The following is a 21,725-nucleotide window of genomic DNA, read 5'->3' as shown; positions in this document are numbered from 1 at the left end:
AAAGTCCTAGAATACAAATATAGTCTGCTTATACCAGACTAACTTATATAAAAAACCCACAGCAAAGTCTCCAGACAAAACAAGAGAGTCAAAGAGATCTAATTTAAAGAAACAAATGAGAAAATTAAAATCACAAATAATTTATTCTTCCGTTAGAGTTGATACAGTTTTAAATAGCAACAAAGTACACAGTGGTGGAAAATTGGCACAGAACCTATAAGCATTTTCAATCACAATAAGGCTGTCCATGCTTTATCTGTTCAAACTTGATGTCCATTTTCTACTCACCAAGTTGAAAAAACTCTATTCGGACCTTAAAACACACACACTCTCTCTCTCATACACACATAGAAACACATTAAAATTCCTCCTTTTGATTACAGTATGATGAGAACAGTACATTTTGCTTATTCAAATTTATGGCACCCCTTCTGTTTTGTTTCCAGTTAGAAGTGGGAAAAACCAATTCAATTATAAAGAATACATCTTATTCCCTGGACATAGGCAACTGTGATGAAAAGAGCAACTTACCTTTGGGCTAGATGTTTTCTGATTATGCTTAAATAATTGTGGTTATGAATTTGCCAATGCATGATTTCCTGCCCAATGCAATATCCCTGAATTTAGCTAAAATCATCAGGCATAGGACAGTCTCAAATATGATTAAATATGTCATGCTAATAAACAAAGTGATCTAGAATGCAACCTCTATGCTTTTAATACAGACCAGAATAAACCTCATCAATAAGCATTTTCCTAAACATCTCTCCATGTTAACATTAACCAACATAAAAAGGGAAAAATTTAAAAGTGTCCTTTTATAAATGGCATTATTTTCAGGGAAAAAAGTTGAAATAAAGGCTTGTAAAGTCTCCCGAACTATTCTATTATATAAACCAATTGTCCTTCTAGTGTTAAAAAATAAAATTACTGGATCAATGTTGACTCTTCTTTGATATCATTTAAAAAATGCTTTGATACTACTTACTGAGTCCCCTGATGACTCAAACAAAGTAAAATTAACACTTCCATTTTCAGTTATTGCTATTTTAGGAGAGAATTACCACTTCATTTACATGAAACTGCTACCAAGATTCTTCAGATCCCACATGAAGTAATTCTTATTGCCTCACATTTTAAAACTGTATTATAAATGATCTTTATAAAAAGGTTTTAATCCACAAAACTGGAAAGCTTTTAAAAAAATGTGTTCTTACTCAAAACTATCACAGTGCCCTTGATTATCTAACAGATAAAAGGGATCTGAATTTCCTCTAAAGAACATAATAGTGGACATATGGTGTGCTTTGTCTTCTCCCTCACCTTTATCTTTTATAGTACACCATTTTAAGACCAACACAATCAAGCATCCACCATGCTCCAATCCACATTAACAGAGGATTTCTGATTCTGTCCAATGCGTAGTGTACCGCCTTGCATATTCACCACATGAAATAAACATAATATACAAAATATTGCGGCTGTAAAAAGTGTACATTTCCCTCTTCCCCTTACAAAAGAATCTGTGGAAAAGTATTAAATTCCCTTAACCTTCATAAACATACAAAGCTGTTCACACCTTTCAGTCTGTAACAGTCCATTTGAAACAGTTCCCAAACCATTGCAAATTGGTTATGTCGTTGTATTTTCTGTCCAATGTTGCCATCTAGAGTAGAAATGTGAAATCAAGAGTATTTTTTTTAGCTACTAAAGCCTTACAACTAAGCCACAAAGGCTGCTTACTGAGGAAACAGCCACTTATCCACAAGGTTTTTCCAAAAACTAGATGGAATGGAAGGATCTCTTCACACAGAGGCGTCCACAGTGCTGAGGTGACAATATGGCTGCTAATAGATACTGGCTATTGGAATGTAAGTACTTTTTCACTGCTGGTAATTTCCATACTGTCCCTAAAAGATAAATTTAAAAATACAATTAGATAATGATTTCAGCATAGCTTGGCCATAATAGTTTGGCACAGAAAATCACAAATAAATCTTAACACTGTCATACTACAGAAGTGACTTCATTGACAACAAACAAAAACTGTTATATATTTAGGTACATAGTATCTCTGTAATTGCTTCTGATATTACATTCAATTGCAAATGGATTTCAGAGTCTTTGAAACTAGAATAGTACCTGTCACATAGCAGGAATTTAAATGTTTGGTGAATTTTGTTGAACTGAACTGAGCAAGAATGAATGAGTTCTGGTTCTAAATTCTGCTGTGGTATGTACTGTGTATTAATTAAGTGCTAGTTTAACAACTTTGTGACTATTTAGCTTATTATAATTGCTATTATGAATTAACATCAATGGTATTTGGAATAAGTAGCAAGGATGGAAAGATGCCTGGGAGATAAAAGAGAAAAGAACCTTCCACCCATACTAAAGAAGCTGGGCTTTTCCCTAAGGCCAACAAAGTGTCAGCAAAGGCATTCAGACAGGCAGCTGGTACATAAAATCAAGGGAAGTTTGTTTTGTTTTTGTTGCTTTTAATAAGATAGACTTGAAGTCATGCAGGCTGACAGGACAGAAGAGACAGAGTACAGATAAAAAGAGGTGATAAATGAAGCAGCAGAATTCTACAAGGGAGGTAAATAATGTCCAGTTTACAGCTGTTAGGGTTAGATTTTGGAGAAGAGAAGGAATATCTCTTCCTCTGAAAAAGAAAAAGAATGACAGAAGAAAAAAGAAACCTACCAGAAAATACATATTTTAACAAAAATTTCTTAAATGTGTTTAAAAGCCCAAAAAAGTATATCTGCAAGCATTAGCAAATTCCAGAATTAAAATGTGTCCTAAAAGCACCTATTTTCGGGCGCCTGGGTGGCTCAGTTGGTTAAGCAACTGCCTTCGGCTCAGGTCATGATCCTGGAGTCCCGGGATCGAGTCCCACGTCGGGCTCCCTGCTCAGCAGGGAGTCTGCCTCTCTCTCTGACCCTCCCCCCTCTCATGCTCTCTATCTCATTCTCTCTCTCAAATAAATAAATAAAATCTTTAAAAAAAAAAAAAAAAGCACCTATTTTCCAAAAACAGTACTCATAGGAAGCACATAATCAGCTAATTGTTTCCTTTGGCTAAATTTCCCCCTCCAAAGTCACATTAATCATTTTATATCAAGAAAGTATTCTAGAATTGAATTACTTCTATACCTTAAGAAATAGCACCCTAAAACTTTACATTTCCATAGAAATAGATAAAGATATATTTGAAAATCTGTTGAACATCACTATATATCTAATGGAATAAAGCACTCTAAAGAGAATTAAGGCATTTTAAAAATATTAATGTACTCTCCATAGTTATATTCAACAAAATTTAAAGTCAGTGTTCATCTTGAAATATTTATGGGTAGAATATCATTAGAATTTGCTTTAAAATACTCTTAAAAGAAAAAAAGTAGCATGAGGGTATATAAAACAGCATTAGCAAAATGTTGATAATTGTTGAAGTCGGTTGACTGATATACGGGGATCCATGATACTCCTTTTTTTTTGTATTTATGTAAAGATTCCTATAACATAAAGTTTAAAATAAGAAATATAAGTCAATGCTTAGCGTCAGGAACTTCTTATTCAATTGCTAAACTCAGTTTCAGTATTTAGGTAATCTAAGTCCCAACTCTACTGTTAACTTTCCATTTGAGTCTAAAAAAGCTCTTTGAGACTCATTTTTTTCACACTTAAAAGGTAGGACTGTAACATCTGCATCTCTAGATCTCAATTTTCTTTCCATTCATGGCTACATTAATTCCCACCTCATCTATTTGTTAGGACACTTAAATAAGAGAGGACATGAGGAAGGGCTTTTAAAAATTTTTAAATATTATAAATAAGTAAGCCTCAATGCTGGAGGGAAATGCTTCCCCAGTGAATGTGTATAATGAGATATTAATGATGAAAGTGACTTGCACATATTATGAATGATGTGAAAGCAGAAGAGAGGTTAAGAACTGCTGTGCTATATAAATATAAGCTATAGTTTATCTACTATATTATGAATTATTTGAGGGTAGGAACTAGGGCTTATCCATCCTGATGCCCCAAGTACTGAAGTGTGCCCAGCACTGACACATAAGACTTCTTCAGTAACGTCTGCCAAATACTATATTCAAGAAATTATAAACATTTACTGAGCAAATATTATATGCTCATCACTAAAATAAATTTGAAAAACAGGGAAGGTAAAACTTAGAAATAAAGTACAATTAGAAAAGTTCTATAAGAGTTCAGAAAAGAAAAGATTAACACAGCTAAAATAATTACAAGAATATTTCAGAGAATGTGGAAATCTTTTTTTTTTTTTTTCAAAGATTTTATTTATTCATTTGACACAGAGAGAGAGACAGAGAGAGCACAAGCCGGGGGAGAGGCAGCGGCAGAGGGAGAAGCAGACTCCCCGCCGAGCAGGGAGCCCGATGCAGGGCCTGATCCCAGGACCCTGGGATCATGACTTGAGCTGAAGGCAGACGCTGAACGACTGAGCCACCCAGGCGCCCCGAGAATGTGGAAATCTTAAGAAAATAGTACAACTCTGAATAGCAAAGAAAAGAAAATGAGGCACTTCAAATAAAGGAATAGCTAAAGGAAAGGTATGTTGGAAAAATAGGTTCACAACGCTTAGGGAAGTGGACAGTAAAAAGGAATATACAATAATGAGAAGCAGACGCTATTAATTGCTTGGTAACACAGAGCCTGAAGTAACAGAAAGAAGTCTGGCTAATATTAGTAATAGCAATCTCAATACATAGCGATATAGCGATCTCTGTATCTCAATAACTAAGACCTTACCATGTGTCAGACACTAATAAATGCTTTGTGTCCATCTACAACCTATATAGTAAATATTATCTCCATTTTACAGATGAAGTAATTGAGATGCTGAGAATTTAAAAAAGTTGACCCACACTTGATCACAGTGCTGGGACCAAATCAAATCACGAGCAAGCTCCAAAAAGTATACTGTATATCTGCTATGGGTTTGGGAGCCAGAAACTAACTTCCTTTTTTTTTTTTTTTTTAAGATTTTATTTATTTATTTGACAGAGAGAGACACAGCGAGAGAGGGAACACAAGCAGGGGGAGTGGGAGAGGGAGAAGCAGGCTTCCCGCGGAGCAGGGAGCCCGATGCGGGGCTCGACCCCATGACCCTCATGACCTGAGCCGAAGACAGATGCTTAACGGCTGAGCCACCTAGGAGCCCCCAGAAACCAACTTCTAGCATTAACTCCACCACTTAACAGCTTCTTATCCTTGAGTAAGTTACCTATCCTCCCTTTCTCGATTTTCTCATCTAACAAGTGAGAGTAATTGTAATCTCCACCTCAAAAAGTTATTAGAGAAGAAAACCTGAAAATGCTCTACAAACCACTCAAGTACTCACTGATATTACTGGAAGCAGCTTGAGAAAGTGTGCTCTAGTCAGTCACTACAGGCTCTACTCACTCAGAATTTGCCACCCAGCTCCACCACTTCTTGGCTCTATCATCGGGCAAATCATTCCAACTCTCTAAACCTCAGCTTCTCTATGTCTGCCGCTTCCTTTTTTTTTTTAATTACAAAATTCCTCTGACTAGGGTGTAAAGAATGAATGAGAAAGGAAGCAAGAAGACAGCATGGGAGGATCCTGCCGTGATGAACCTAGGTGATGTTGATGGTCTCAACTAAGATAAAGCAGTGATTACAGAGAACTGGATGGATTTAAGAACATGTTAGGAAGGAGGATTAACAAGATTCTGTCATGTATTAGATGGAGGGAGAAAGACTTACATATCAAAAGTGGCACTTGACATTCTAGCTTGATGATAGTACCTCTCCTCTTTGATAGAGAATACAGAAAGGAGGAGTAAGTTTGGGTAGAAAAATTGAGAATTTGTTTTGGTTATGCTGAATTGATATACTTATGATACATCTAAGTGGAGATGTCCAGTAGGCATCCGATTTTGAGAAGTAAGAGTCAGACTACAAATAGAGATCTGGGAGTCAACAGCCTGGTAAATTGAAACCATGGGAGTAAATGAGATTGTCTAAGGAGAGTGTATTGAATGAAGAGTCGTCCCTAGGCTAGAAACCTGAGCAATACCAATCATCTTTAAATTTCTTTCTTTTATTCATCCTATCATATAAAGTCTTAAAATTATTCTGTCACAATACTTTTTAGGGATTTCTTTCTGTATTCTTATGATCACCATTCAAATTTAGGAAGTAAAGACCTTATTTATTCATTTATTTGTACTTTATTTATTTATCAATATTCACTGCTAATTGATATGTTCTACTAGGTGATGGAAACTCAACAGTGATAAAAAATAGACATGGTGATATCTTTAAAGGACTGACATTCTAGGGGAAGAGAGTATGACAATAAGTAATACATAATCTATTACATGGAGATACATGCTACACTGAAAAATTTAAGCATCTAACATAATGAAACTTTCCCACTAAAATAAGGAACAAGGCAAGGATGTCCCCTCTCACCACCCCTTACAACAACATTGTACTAGGATTCCTAGTTTATGCAATAAGAAAAAGAAATAAAGGTATGCAGATGACATAATCATCTAGGTAGAAAACCCCGAAGATTGAACAACAACAAAAAATCTTCTGAAACTAATAAGCAAAGTTACAGGATACAAGGTTAACGTACAAAAGTCAATCACTTACCTATATACCAGCAATGAACAAGTGGAATTTTAAATTAAAAACAATACATTTACATTAGCACAAAAATGAAAATTAGATAAAAATCTAACAAAATATGTATAAAATGTACATGAGATAAACTACAAAACTGATGGAAAAAAAAAAAACTAAATAAGTGGAGAAATGTTACACGTTCGTGGATAGGAATATCAATATTGTTAAAATGTCAGTTCTACCTTACGTGATCTAAAGATTCAGCACAATCACAATCAAAATCCCAGCAAGTTACTTGTGGTTACTGACAAATTGATTTTAAAGTTTACAGAGAGAGGTAGAAGACCCAGAATAGCCACACAATATTGAAGAACGAAGCCAGAGGACTGATAATTACTGATTTACTATAAAGCTACAGCAATCAAGACAGTGTGGTACTGGTGAAAGAACAAGAAAAATAGATCAATGGAACATTAAAGAGAGCCCAGAAATAAACCCACATAAATACAGTAAACTGATCTTTGACAAAGAAGCAAAGGTAATACAATGGAACAAAGGATCTTTTCAACAAATGGTGCTAGAACAACTGGACATCCACATGCAAAAAAAACGAATCAAGATACAGATCCTAAACGCTTCACAAGAATTAACTCAAACTGGATCACTGACCTAAATGGAAAATACACAAGAATAAAACTCCTAGAAGATAACAAAGAAGAAAACCTAGGTGACTTTGAATTTGGTAATGACTTTTTAGATACAACACCAAAGGCACAATCCATGAAAGAAATAACTGATAAGATGGACTTCATTAAAAGTAAAATGTTTTACTCTGCAGAAGACAATGTCAAAGGAATGAGAAAACAAGCCATGAAGACAATACAACATTTGCAAAAAACACATGTGATAAGGACTGTTATCCAAAATATACAAAAAACTCTTAAAACTTAACAATAAGAAAACAAACAATCCAATTAAAAAATGGGCCAAGATCTGAACTGACATCTCACTAAAGATATAAAGATGGCAAATAAGTGTATGAAAAGATGTCCACATCATGTCATTAGGGAAATGCAAATTAAAACAATGAGATACCACTACACACCTATTAGAATCGCCAAGATCCTGAACACTAACACCACCAAATGCTGGCAAGGATGTCAAATGACAGATTGCTGCTGAGAATGCAAAATGGTACAGCCACTATGAAAGACAGTTTGGCAGTGTCTCACAGAACTAAACAGACTCTTACCATATAATCCAGCAAGCGTGCTCCTTGGTTTTTATCCAAATGAGTTGAAAATTTATGCCCACACAAAAACCTGCACATGGAAGTTTATAGCAGTTTTATTCATAATTGCCAAAATTTGGAAGCAACTAAGATGTCTTCAATAAATGAATGGATAAACAAACTGCAGTACATCCAGACAACGGAATATTATTCAGCACTAAAAAGAAATATGCTATCAAGCCATGAGAAGGATTTAAACGCGTATTACTAAGTGAAATGAAAAGGCTACATACTATATGATTCCAAGTATATGACATTCTGGAAAAGGCAAAAATATGAAGACAATAAAAAGGTCACTGGTTGCCAGGGGTCAGCAAGGAGAGAGAGATAAACGGGGAGCACAGAAGATTTTTAGGGCAATGAAACTATTCTGTATGATACTATAATGGTGGATAGATATCATTACAGATTTGTCAAAACCCACAGAATGTACAACACCAAGAGTGAACCCTAATGGACACTATGGACTTGGGGTGATAATGATCTCTCAACCTAAGTTCACGGATTATAACAAACGGACCACTCTGGGATGCTGATAGCAGGAGAGGCTATACATATGCAGGGGTAGGATTTATATGAAAACTCTCTGTACTTTGTATTCTATTTTGTTGTGAACCTAAAACTGCTCAAAACAATAAAGCCTATTTTTAAAAAATTAAAACATGCTTCCAGTCAAGATGGGTTTACCCCAAAAACCACTCAGAACATATGTAATGATCACATTCAGGACACAAGGTAACAAAGAACAGCAACTTGAGAAACTGGAAACAAATGAGGTGAGCCCTCTGGTTACACACTTTACTGCATTGAGAGTCTCTACACTGCAGTGTGTGGAGTGGAACTAAGGCTGCATCTGAGTTAAAGACATAAAGCTTAGAGCCTGGAGAGAAAACAGGAGCTAGAGTTCATAGGATAGAGTACTAGAAAGGAGAGAAATGCACAAAAAGAACTGCAGATCTGCAGAGGAACTCTCTTGAGTATTCAGTATAGTACTGATATGCAAATGCATGCAAGGAAAATACCCGTCTAAGGAAAGAAACAACCAAAAGTATTAGAGGAAACAATACTTGGCACTCATAAAGAAACAGAAATAGTGCTTATTCCCACCAGCCAGAGTGAAAAACCTCACAATTCAAGGGCAATGGGTTGAGTACTCAAAAAGTTACTTAGCAGAAATACTTAGCAGACAACTAAACACTGCTTTGGTCCTGCCTAAAAACCTTAAAAGCAATCCACATAAGATCAAGATGTGTCTACATTACTTAACTGCATCCCAAAACAAACCTCAAGAATATTTCTAAGAATATATATGTATCCACCACCAAACAAAGTAAAAGTGATATTCATAATTTCTGGCATACAATCAAACATTATCATGCATAAAAGGATGAGAAAAATGACCCATAATGAAAAGGAAAAAAAAAAAATCAATCAAAACTGATCCAGATGTTAAGAATTATCAGAAAAGAATATTAAAACAATTATCATACCTGTATTCCAGATGCTCAAAAATTTAGGCAGAGACAAGGAAGACATAAAAATGACCCAAATTGAAATTCTAGGAAAAAAAACCCCAAACTGAAATTCTAAAAGTGAAAAATACCTGGGAATGGATTAGAAGCAGATAAAACAATGAACAAGAAAACATGAGTGAACTTTAAGACACAGCAAAAGAAACTACTCAAAATAAAACAGAAAAAAAATAAAACAAAAAACTGGTACAAGTTTAAGCAGCCAAATATACATGTAACTGGAGTCAACTAATCATGTAATTGGAGAGGACAGAAAAGGATATAGGGCTAAGAGAAGGAAAAATACTTGGTCAGAATTTTTCCAAATTTGATGAAAACCATAAAGCTACAAATCCAAGAAGATATATGAACCCTAAGCTTAAAAAACACTGAATAATTTCATAAAGGTAAAAATCTTTAAAAACAGCCAAAAAAAGAGGGCACCTGGGTGGCTCAGTCATTAAGCGTCTGCCTTCGGCTCAGGTCATGATCTCAGGGTCCTGGGATCGAACCCCACATCGGGCTCCCTGCTCCGCGGGAAGCCTGCTTCTCCCTCTCCCACTCCCCCTGCTTGTGTTCCCTCTCTCGCTGTGTCTCTCTCTGTCAAATAAATAAAATCTTTAAAAAAAATAAAAACAGCCAAAAAAAGAAATACCAACTACCAGAAAAGAAAGAGAAGAATAACAGCAGATGCCTCCTTGGAAATAATATAACCAAGAAGACAGTGGAGCCAAATTTTTAAAGTACTGAAAGTAAAAAAACAAAACAAGCACGGGAGCGCACCGAGGGATCTGCTGGGTTTGTAGACTCCACACCAAGTCGGGTGCCAGAGACAGAAATGCTCGGTCACAGGCCGAGTGAGCACAGAGTGCAGCCAGAGACTGGGGAGATGGGAGGGAGTGACTGCTTTTTTCTGGGGGCTCACTGAGGAGCGGGCCCCGAGGTCTCACCTCCTCTGGGGCGGAGATTGGGAGGCCGCCATTTTCACTCTCGGCCTCCAAAGCCGCACGGAAAGCTTGCAGGAACAAAAGCTCCTGAGGGCAAACCCAAGCAGATTACTTAGTCCGGAGCGGGCTCGGCGGGGGCAATTCCGCCTCCGGCAAAGACATTTGGGAACAACGGCAACAGGACCCTTCCCCCAGAAGATCAGTGAGAACAGCCAGCCAAGACCAAGTTTACCAATCAATGAGAACGGCAGAACTCCAGCGCTAGGGGAATACCGCACATAGAATCCATGGCTTTTTTCCCATGATTCTTTAGTCTTTCAAAGTTAATTTCTTTTAACTTTTTTTGTTTAGATTTTTCTTTTTCCCTTTTACACCCAACATATTATCAATCCCTTTTTTAAAAAACATTTTTATTTTTCATTTTTAGAATCATATTCTATCCCTTCATAGTAGTTACCTTCATTTTTGGCATATATATATAAATTGTTCTCTCTTTAAAATTGAGATAGTTTCTTCTAACAGATCAAACTATACCCTAAATCTCTAGTGTATGCTTTTGTTCTACTCTCCTGCCTAATCACATTCTCTCCCTTTTTTTCCCTTTTTTTTAAATCCTCTTCTTTTTTCAAACAACTCCTTATCAATTCCTTTTATAAAATTTTTTATAATTTTCATCTTTACAGTCATATTCCATCCCTTCATCATATCAACCCTTATTTCTGTACATATATAAGTTTTTCTTTCTTTAAAATTTTGGGCGGCACTTTCTCTTCTAACAGACCAAATACACCGAAAATCTAGTGTGTGGCACTGATCTATGCACCAGCCTGATATTCGATCATATTCTGGGTTTTTTTGTTTTGTTCTGTTTTTGTTTGTTTTTATCTTTTTCTTTTTTCTTTCTTTCCCTTTCTTTTCCCCCAGCTCCAGGTCTTTTCTGATTTGTTTAGAGTATATTCTCTGGGGACATTGTTACCCTGTCAGCATTTTGTTCTCTCATTAATCTATTCTCCTCTGGACAAAATGAAAAGACAGAAAAAATCACCTCAACAAAAAGAACAAGAGGTAGTACCGACTGCCAGGGACCTACTCAATATGGACATTAGTACGATGTCGGATCTAGAGTTCAGAATCATCACTTTAAAGATACTAGCTGGGCTTGAAAAAAACATGGAAGTTATTAGAGAAACCCTTCCTGGAGAAATAAAAGAACTAAAATCTAACCAAGTCGAAATCAAAAAGGCTATTAATGAGGTGCAATAAAAAATGGGGCGCTAACTGCTAGGATAAATGAGGCAGAAGAGAGAATCAGTGATACAGAAGACCAAATGATGGAAAATAAAGAAGCTAAGAAAAAGAGAGATAAACAACTACTGGATCATAAGGGCAGAATTTGAGAGATAAGTGATACCATAAGATGAAACAACATTAGAATAATTGGGATCCCAGAAGAAGAAGAAAGAGAGAGAGGGGCAGAAGGTATATTGGAGCAAATTATAGCAGAGAACTTCCCTAATTCGGAGAAGGAAACAGGCATCAAAATCCAGGAAGCACAGAGAACCCCTCTCAAAATCAATAAAAATAGGTCAACAACCCGACATCTAATAGTAAAACTTACGAGTCTCAGAGACAAAGAGAAAATCCTGAAAGCAGCTCAGGACAAGAGATATGTAACCTACAATGGTAGAAACATTAGATTGGCAACAGACCTATCCACAGAGACCTGGCGGCCAGAAAGGACTGCCATGATATATGCAGAGCACTAAATGAGAAAAATATGCAGCCAAGAATACTATATCCAGCTAGGCTGTCATTGAAAATTGAAGGAGAGATAAAAAGCTTCCAGGACAAACAAAAACTAAAGGAATTTGCAAACACAAAACCAGCCCTACAAGAAATCTTGAAAGGGGTCCTCTAAGCAAAGAGAGAGCCTAAAAGCACCATAGACCAGAAAGGAACACAGACAATATACAGTAACAGTCACCTTACAGGCAATACAATGGCACTAAATTCATATCTTTCAATAGTTACCCTGAATGTAAATAGGCTAAATGCCCCAATCAAAAGACACAGGCTATCAGATTGGATTAAAAAACAAGACCCATCGATATGCTGTCTGCAAGAGACTCATTTTAGACCCAAAGGCATCCCCAGATTGAAAGTGAGGGGCTGGAAAACCATTTACCATGCTAATGGACACCAAAAGAAAGCTGGGGTGGCAATCCTTATATCAGACAAATTAGATTTTAAACCAAAGACTGTAATAAGAGATGAGGAAGGACACTACATCATACTTAAAGGGTCTACCCAACAAGAAGATCTAACAATTTAAATATCTATGCCCCTAACATGGGGGCAGCCAATTATATAAGGCAATTAATAACAAAAGCAAAGAAACACATTGACAACAATACAATAATAGTGGGGGACTTTAACACCCCCCTCACTGAAATGGACAGATCATCTAAGCAAAAGATCAACAAGGAAATAAAGACTTTAAATGACACACTGGACCACATGGACTTCACAGACATATTCAGAACATTCCATCCCAAAGCAACGGAATACACATTCTTCTTTAGTGCCCATGGAACATTCTCCAGAATCAATCACATCCTAGGTCATAAATCAGGTCTCAATCAGTACCAAAAGATTGGGATCATTCCCTGCCTATTTTCAGACCACAATGAAAATGAAAACACAACTGTTCAAAATCTTTGGGATACAGCAAAGACAGTCCTAAGAGGAAAGTATATAGCAATACAAGCCTTTCTCAAGAAACAAGAAAGGTCTCAAGTACACAACCTAACCCTACACCTAAAGGAGCTGGAGAAAGAACAGCAAATAAAGCCTAAACCCAGCAGGAGAAGAGAAATAATAAAGATCAGAGCAGAAATCAATGAAATAGAAACCAAAAGAATAGTAGAACAGATCAACAAAACTAGGAGCTGGTTCTTTGAAAGAATTAACATGATTGATAAACCCCTGGTCAGACTTATCAAAAAGAAAAGAGAAATGACCCAAATCAACAAAATCATGAAGGAAAGAGGAGAGATCACAACCAACACCAAAGAAATACAAACAATTATAAGGAACATATTATGAGCAACTCTATGCCAGCAAATTAGATAACCTGGAAGAGATGGATGCATTCCTAGAGATGTATCAACGACCAAAACTGAACCAGGAAGAAATAGAAAACCTGAACAGACCTATAACCACTAAGGAAATTGAAGCAGTCATCAAAAATCTCCCAACAAACAAAAGCCCAGGGCCAGATGGCTTCCCAGGTGAATTCTACCAAACATTTCAAGAAGAATTAATACCTATTCTTCTGAAACTGTTCCAAAAAATAAAAGTGAAAGGGAAACTTCCAAACTCGTTTTATGAGGCCACCATTACCTAGATCCCAAAACCAGACAAAGACCCCATCAAAAAGGAGAATTACAGACCAATATCCTTGTAAATATGGATGCAAAAATTCTCACCAAAATACTAGCCAATAGGATCTAACAGTACATTAAAAGGATTATTCACCACGACTAAGTGGGATTCATCCCTGGGCTGCAAGGTTGCTTCAACATCCGCAAATCAATCAACGTGATACAATACATTAACAAAAGAAAGAACAAGAATCATATGATCCTCTCAACAGATGCAGAAAAAGCATTTGACAAAGTACAGCATCCTTTCTTGATCAAAACTCTTCAGAGTATAGGCATAGAGGGTACATACCTCAAGATCATAAAAGCCATCTATGAAAAACCTACAGCGAATATCATTCTCAATGGGGAAAAACTGAGAGCTTTCCCCCTAAGGTCAGGAACGCATCAGGGATGTCCACTATCACCACTGCTATTCAACATAGTATTAGAAGTCCTAGCCACAGCAATCAGACAACAAAAAGAAACAAAAGGCATCCAAATCGGCAAAGAAGTCAAACTCTCACTCTTTGCAGATGATATGATACTTTATGTGGAAAACCCAGAAGACTCCACCCCAAAACTGCTAGAACTCATACAGGAATTCAGTAAAGTGGCAGGATATAAAATCAATGCACAGAAATCAGTGGCATTTCTATACACCAACAACAAGACAGAAGAAAGAGAAATAAAGGAGTCGATCCCATTTACAATTGCACCCAAAACCTTAAGATACCTGGGAATAAATCTAACCAAAGAGGCAAAGGATCTGTACTCAGAAAACTATAAAATACTCATGAAAGAAATTGAGGAAGACACAAAGAAATGGAAAAATGTTCCATGCTCATGGATTGGAAGAACAAATATTGTGAAGATGTCAATGCTACCTAGAGCCATCTAAACATTCAATGCAATCTCCATCAAAATACCACCCACTTTTTTCAAAGAAATGGAACAAATAATCCTAAAATTTGTATGGAACCAGAAAAGACCCTGAATAGCCAGAGGAATGTTGAAAAAGAAAAGCAAAGCTGGTGGCATCACAATTCTGGACTTCAAGCTCTATTACAAAGCTGTCATCATCAAGACAGTATGGTACTGGCACAAAAATAGACACATAGATCAATGGAACAGAATAGAGAGCCCAGACATGGACCCTCAACTCTATGGTCAACTCATCTTTGACAAAGCAGGAAAGAATGTCCAGTGGAAAAAAGACAGTCTCTTCAACAAATGGTGTTGGGAAAATTGGACAGCCACATGCAGAAGAATGAAACTGGACCATTTCCTTACACCACACACAAAAATAAGACTCAAAATGGTTGTAAGACCTAAATGTGAGACAGGAGTCCATCAAAATCCTAAAGGAGAACACAGGCAGCAACCTCTTCGATCTCAGCCACAGCAACTTCTTCCTAGAAACATCACCAAAGGCAAGGGAAGCAAGGGCAAAAATGAAGTATTGGGACTTCATCAAAATAAAAAGCTTTTGCACAGCAAAAGAAACAGTCAACAAAACCAAAAGACAACCAACAGAATGGGAGACGATATTTGCAAATGACATATCAGAAAAAGGGCTAGTATCCAAAATCTATAAAGAACTTATCAAACTCAACACCCAAAGAACAAAGAATCCAATCAAGAAATGGGCAGAGGACATGAACAGACATTTTTCCAAAGAAGACATCCAAATGGCCAACAGACACATGAAAAAGTGCTCAACATCGCTCGGCATCAGGGAAATCCAAATCAAAACTTCAATGAGATACCACCTCACACCAGTCAGAATGGCTAAAATGAACAAGTCAGGAAACGACAGATGTTGGCGGGGATGCGGAGAAAGGGGAACCCTCCTACACTGTTGGTGGGAATGCAAGGTGGTGCAGCCACTCTGGAAAACAGTATGGAGGTTCCTCAAAAGTTGAAAATAGAGCTACCATATGATCCAGCAATTGCACTACTGGGTATTTACCCCAAAGATACAAAAGGAGGGATCCGAAGGGGTACGTGCACCCCGATGTTTATAGCAGCAATGTCCACAACAGCCAAACTGTGGAAAGAGCCAAGATGTCCATCGACAGATGAATGGATAAAGAAGATGTGGTATACACACACACACACACACACACACACACACACACAATGGAATATTATGCAGCCATCAAAAGGAATGAGATCTTGCCATTTGCAACAATGTGGATGGAACTTGAGGGTGTTATGCTGAGCAAAATAAGTCAATCAGAGAAAGACATGTGTCGTATGACCTCACTGATATGAGGAATTCTTAATCGCAGGAAACAAACTCAGGGTTGCTGGAGTGGAGGCTGGGGTGGCCAGGTGATAAACACTGGAGAGGGTATGTGCTATGGTGAGCGCTATGAATTGTGCAAGACTGTTGAATCACAGATCTGTACCTCTGAAACAAATAATGCAATATATGTTAAGAAAAAAAAAGAAGATAGCAGGAGGGGAAGAACGAAGGGGAAGAAATCAGAGGGGAAGACGAACCATGAGAGATGATGGACTCTGAAAAACAAACTGAGGATTATAGAGGGGAGGGGGGGAGGGAGGATGGGTTAGTCTGGTGATGGGTATTAAAGAGGGCACATTCTGCATGGAGCACTGGGTGTTATGCACAAAGAATGAATCATGGAACACTACATCAAAAACTAATGATGTAATGTGTGGTGATTAACATAACAATAAAAATTTTTTTTAAATTAAAAAAATAAAATGTATAGATTTAAAAAACAAAACAAAACAAAAAAACAACCTGTCAAACTAGAATTCTATACCCAGAATAAATATTTTTCAATAATGGAAGAGAAATAAACACTTTCTCAAACATACATAAACTGAAGACCTACATTACAATAAATGTTAAAAACAATTTCCTTTCCTTCACGCAAAGGAAAATGATACCAGATGGAACTATGAATCTACCATAGGAATCAATAGGACCAGAAATAGTAAATATATAAGATTTTTTACTATTTAAATATCTTTAAAGGATAATTGGTTTTTTAAGAAAAATAAATTCCACGTACAACAGAGTTTATAACACATGTACAAATAAAATTTATAACAATAACACAAAGGTTGAGAAGAAAGAAATGAAAGTAAACTATTGAAAGGCTTTATACTATACATAAGGTGGCATAATATCACCTAAAATAAGCTACAAGATGGGTGAACTTTGAAAACATTACACTAAGTGAAAGAAGGCAATCACAAAACACCACATATTGCATGACTCCATTTATCTCAAATATCCAGAATAAGAAAATCTATACAGACTGAAAGTAAACTACCTGTTTCCTAGGGCTGAATGTTTAGAGAAAAATGAACAAACTAAAAAAAAAAAAAAAAAAAATCCCATTGAATGGTATACTCTAAAATGGTGAGTTAATTAATGGTATGTGAATTATATCAATATAGTTTTTTTTAAAGCAGGAAAAAGGTACAAAATAAGACAGAAAAAAAAAAAGAGAATAAAGAACAAAATAAGAAATTAAGATGATGGATTCAACCAAATCCATAATCACATAAAACATAATGTTCAAAGCCCCTCCACTAAAAGGCAGAGATTGTCAGATTGGATAAAAAAGCAAGACTTGACAAATGTTGTCTTCATGAAATACAATTTAAACATAAAAACACAAATATGTTAAAGATAAAAGGATAAGGGGTGTCTGGCTGGCTCAGTCGGTAGAGCATACAACTCTTCATCTTGGGGTTGTAAATTCCAGCCCCACATTAGATGCAGAGATCACTTAAAAATAAAATCTTTAAAAATAATAAAAGGATAAAAAAAGATATGTAATTCTATCAATAATCCAAAGAAAGTTGGTGTGGCTATATTAAAATCAAAAAGAGCTCAGAGCAAAGAATATTATCACAAATAAAGTTATTTCATAATAGTAAAGGAATAAATATTTTTTAAAATTTTATTTATTTATTTGACAGAGAGAGAGAGAGAGCACAACCAGGGGGTGCAGGAGGCAGAGGGAGAAGCAGGCTCCCTACTGAGCAAGGACCCCGACGCAGGAATCAATCCCAGAACCCTGGGATCATGACCCGAACCAAAGGCAGACGCTCAACCTACTGAGCCACGCAGGCATTCCGTAAAGGAATAAATTAATCAAGACGGAAAATTCCTAAAAATGTATAAAACTTAAAAAGGTAGCATTATGATACATGAAGCAAAAATGGATAGAACTGCAAGGAAAAATAGACAAACACACAATTATAGCCAAAGATTTAATGTCTTTCTCAATAGAAAATCAAGCTAAGATATAGGTGACTTGAACACTATCAACCAACCTGATCTAACATTTATAGAACATCCTCACAGACTATATTGTGGGCCAAAAAGTATGTCTCAATAAATGTATAACAATTCAAGTTAATTAATGTTGATGGAATTATGATGATGGAATTAAATGAGAAGTCAGTGACAGAAAAATATCTGGAAAATCTCCAAATAGTTGAAAACTAAATTATACACTTCTAAATAACAGTTGGATCAAAGAAGAAATCAAAAGCAAATCAGAAAATATTTTCAACTGAAAATAAAAACACAACATATAAAAATTTGTGGGCTGTAGTTTAAGTAGTACTTAGAGGGGAATTTACAGCAATGAACACCTAAATTAGGAAGGAGGGCAGTTCTTAAATCAATGGGAATTCAGCTCTTACCTTAGGAAATAGGAAAAGAAGAGCAAATGAAACCCAAAACGAGCAGGAGAAAAAAAATAATAAAGATGAGGGCAGAAATCAAGGATAAAAAAAACAAACTGGGCTGGGGGGGTGCAGCAGGGGGAAACCTGTAAAACAAAAAGCTGGCTCTCTGAGAAGATCAATAAGTACATAAAAACCGGTAGCCAGATTACTTTGGGGGAAAAAAAAAAGAGAGAGAAGATACACATTACCAATATCAGAAATGAAAGAGAGAATATCACTACTGATACTAGAGATACTAAAAGGATAAAAAAGGAATCATTCGACAAAACAAATGAAATGGACAAAGCCCTTAACAAATACAAGTATCTCCTCAAGAAGAAATACATAACCTGAATACGCCTATGTTTAATAAAGAAAATAAATTTGTAATTAAAAACCTTCCTGCGGGGCGCCTGGGTGGCTCAGTTGGTTAAGCGACTGCCTTCGGCTCAGGTCATGATCCTGGAGTCCCGGGATCGAGTCCCGCATTGGGCTCCCTGCTCGGCAGGGAGTCTGCTTCTCCCTCTGACCCTCCCCCTCTCATGCTCTCTCTCTCTCTCTCATTCTCTCTCTCAAATAAATAAATAAAATCTTTAAAAAAAAAAAACCTTCCTGCAAAGAACATCCAAGCCCAAACAGCTTCACTGGTGAATTGTACCAAACATTTTAGAAGGAATAATATCAATATTACACAAATCCTTCAAGAAAACTGAAGAAGGAGGGCGCCTGGGTGGTTCAGTTGGTTAAGAGTCTGCCTTCGGCTCAGGTCATGATCCCAGGGTCCTGGGATTGAGCCCCACATCGGGCTCCCTGCTCGGCGGGAAGCCTGCTTCTGCCTCCCTCTCTGTCTCTCATGAATAAATAAATAAAATCTTTAAAAAAAAAAAAGAAAAGAAAAGAAAACTGAAGAGGGGTGATTTCCTTCTAACTCACTTTATGAAGCCCGTGCTACTTTGATAACAAGACCGGATAAAGACATTAAAAGAAAACTAGAGTCCAATATCCCTCATAAGTATAGATGCAAAAATTCTTTTTTTTCAAAGATGCAAAAATTCTTTTCTTTTTTTTTAAAGATTTTATTTATTTATTTGACAGAGAGAGACACAGCAAGAGAGGGAACATGAGCAGGGGAAGTGGGAGAGGGAGAAGCAGGCTTCCCGCCGAGCAGGGAGCCTGACGTGGGGCTCGATCTCAGGACCCTGAGATCATGACCTGAGCCGAAGGCAGACACCCAATGACTGAGCCACCCAGGCGCCCCAAAGATGCAAAAATTCTTAACAAAATTTTAGCTGATCAACTCCAACAACATATAAAAAGGATAATAACACATCATGACCAAGTGGAGTTTATCCTAGCTATGCAAGATTGATTTAAAACTTGAGTATCAAAAAAATTCTTGAATATCAAAGAATATTACTTAACATACTAAATTAAAAAAGGAAAGCTATAATTCCTTCAAAATATATGGGAAAATCATTTGACAAATTTCAACATTCATTCCTAATAAAAATTTTCAGCAAACTAGGAATACAGGCAACAACCTCTACTTGATAAAGGACACCTACATAAATCCTACACATCTTACGTAAGGCTGAAAGGCTGATTGTTATACACCTAAGATTAGGAATAAGACAAAAGATGTCCAACTATTTCTAGTTGACATCGTATTAGAGGTTTTAAGGTAGGGATAGATTAAGGGGGAAAGAGGCGGAGCATTCAGATTATAAAGAAAAAAATAGTCTTTATTCACAGGCAACATGATTTCTATGTGGAAAATCTTAAAGAAATTTTTTTCCAAGATTTTATTTATTTGTCAGAGAGAGAGCACAAGCAGGGAGAGTGGCAGGCAGAGGGAGAAGCAGGGCCCCCACTGAGCAGGGAGCCCAATGCAGGACCCAATCCCAGGACCCCGGGATCATGACCTGAGCCGAAGGCAGACGCTTAACCAACTGAGCCGCCCAGGCGTCCCTATGTGGAAATTTTAAAGGAATCTACAAACAAATAATGAGTTAATGTTAAAGTTTTGGTAAAATATCAATAAAAATAAACTATACTTTTATCTAACCAGCAATTATCAACTATAAATTGAAATTTTAAAAAATTTACATTATCAAAAATATAAAATACCTAGAGATAAATCTGACAAAAATCTATGTTAAGACCTGTATGCTGAAAAGTACATTGACACTGCTGAAAAAAATTTTAAAGGGACATATGCCATGCTCATAGGATGGAATACTCACTGACATCATATAAAGATATAGTTGTCTCCAAATCTATACATTTAAGGCAATCCCCATCAAAGTATCAGTAGGCTTTTTGTAGAAACTGGCAAGCTGATTTTAAAATTCATATGGAAATGCAAAAAACTTAAAATGCCTAAACAACTTTGAAAAAGAACATAGTTGGAAAACTCACAACATCTAATTTCAAAACTTACTATAAAACTATAGTAAAATGACAGCATGGTATAGACACAAAGACTAATAAATAGATCAGTCCAGAAATAAGCAGTTAGGATTTTCAGCAAAGGTTCAAAGATAATTCAGTAGAGAAAGGATAGTCTATGCAACAAATGCTGCTCAGAAAATTAGGTATCCATTTGAAAACAAAAATACAAACTTTAATTTGTGCTTCCTACAAAAATTAACTCAAAATGGATTACAGACTTAAATGTAAAGTCTAAAAATATAAGGCTTCTAGAAGAAAGAATTAAGAGAAAATCTTTGTTACTCTGGATTAGGTAAAGATTTCCTACATATAGTATCAAAAGCATGATCTATAAAAGAAAAAGTTGATAAATTGGACTTCATAAAAATTCTAAAGTTCCTCTCTTCAAAAGACAATGCTGAAAGAATGAAGGGAGAAGCCACAGACTGGAGAAAAATATTTGCACATCATATACCTGATAAAGGACTTGAATGTACAATATAGAAAGACCTCTCAATACTCAACAGTAAGAAAATAAAGAACAGAATTTTAAAATAAGCAAAAGATTTGAGCAGACATTTCAGAAAAGATACACAGATGGAAAATAAGCACATGATTAGCCATTATCACTGGTCCTTTGGGACATGAAAATGAAAAGCACAATGAGCTATCACTATACATGCTTATCAGAATAGGTAAAATTGAAAAGACTGACCCATCAAAAAGTATCAAATAGTACACTTTTAATATGTGCATTT

General features: G+C 36.3%; 1 protein-coding gene across 4 annotated transcripts in view; it reads right to left on the bottom strand.

Annotated features, from left to right (window-relative positions):
- Positions 1-124: 124 nt before the first annotated feature.
- Positions 125-21,725, bottom strand: part of SS18 (SS18 subunit of BAF chromatin remodeling complex) — a 93,426-nt gene continuing 71,825 nt past the window's right edge. For all 4 annotated transcript variants that reach the window (XM_034996112.1, XM_034996111.1, XM_034996114.1 and 1 more), the window contains one exon: positions 125-1,910. In XM_034996112.1, coding sequence (XP_034852003.1) covers positions 1,884-1,910 — 27 coding nt within the window. In that variant the 3' untranslated portion in view covers positions 125-1,883. The remainder of the gene's footprint in view (positions 1,911-21,725) is intronic.

This window comes from Mirounga leonina, unplaced genomic scaffold, assembly GCF_011800145.1.
Source record: "Mirounga leonina isolate KUSES-001 unplaced genomic scaffold, KU_Mleo_1.0 Mir_93, whole genome shotgun sequence".
Classification (NCBI taxonomy): domain Eukaryota; kingdom Metazoa; phylum Chordata; class Mammalia; order Carnivora; family Phocidae; genus Mirounga; species Mirounga leonina.
Note: the sequence above shows the minus strand (reverse complement) of the source record. Positions and strands in the feature narration are given on the sequence as shown.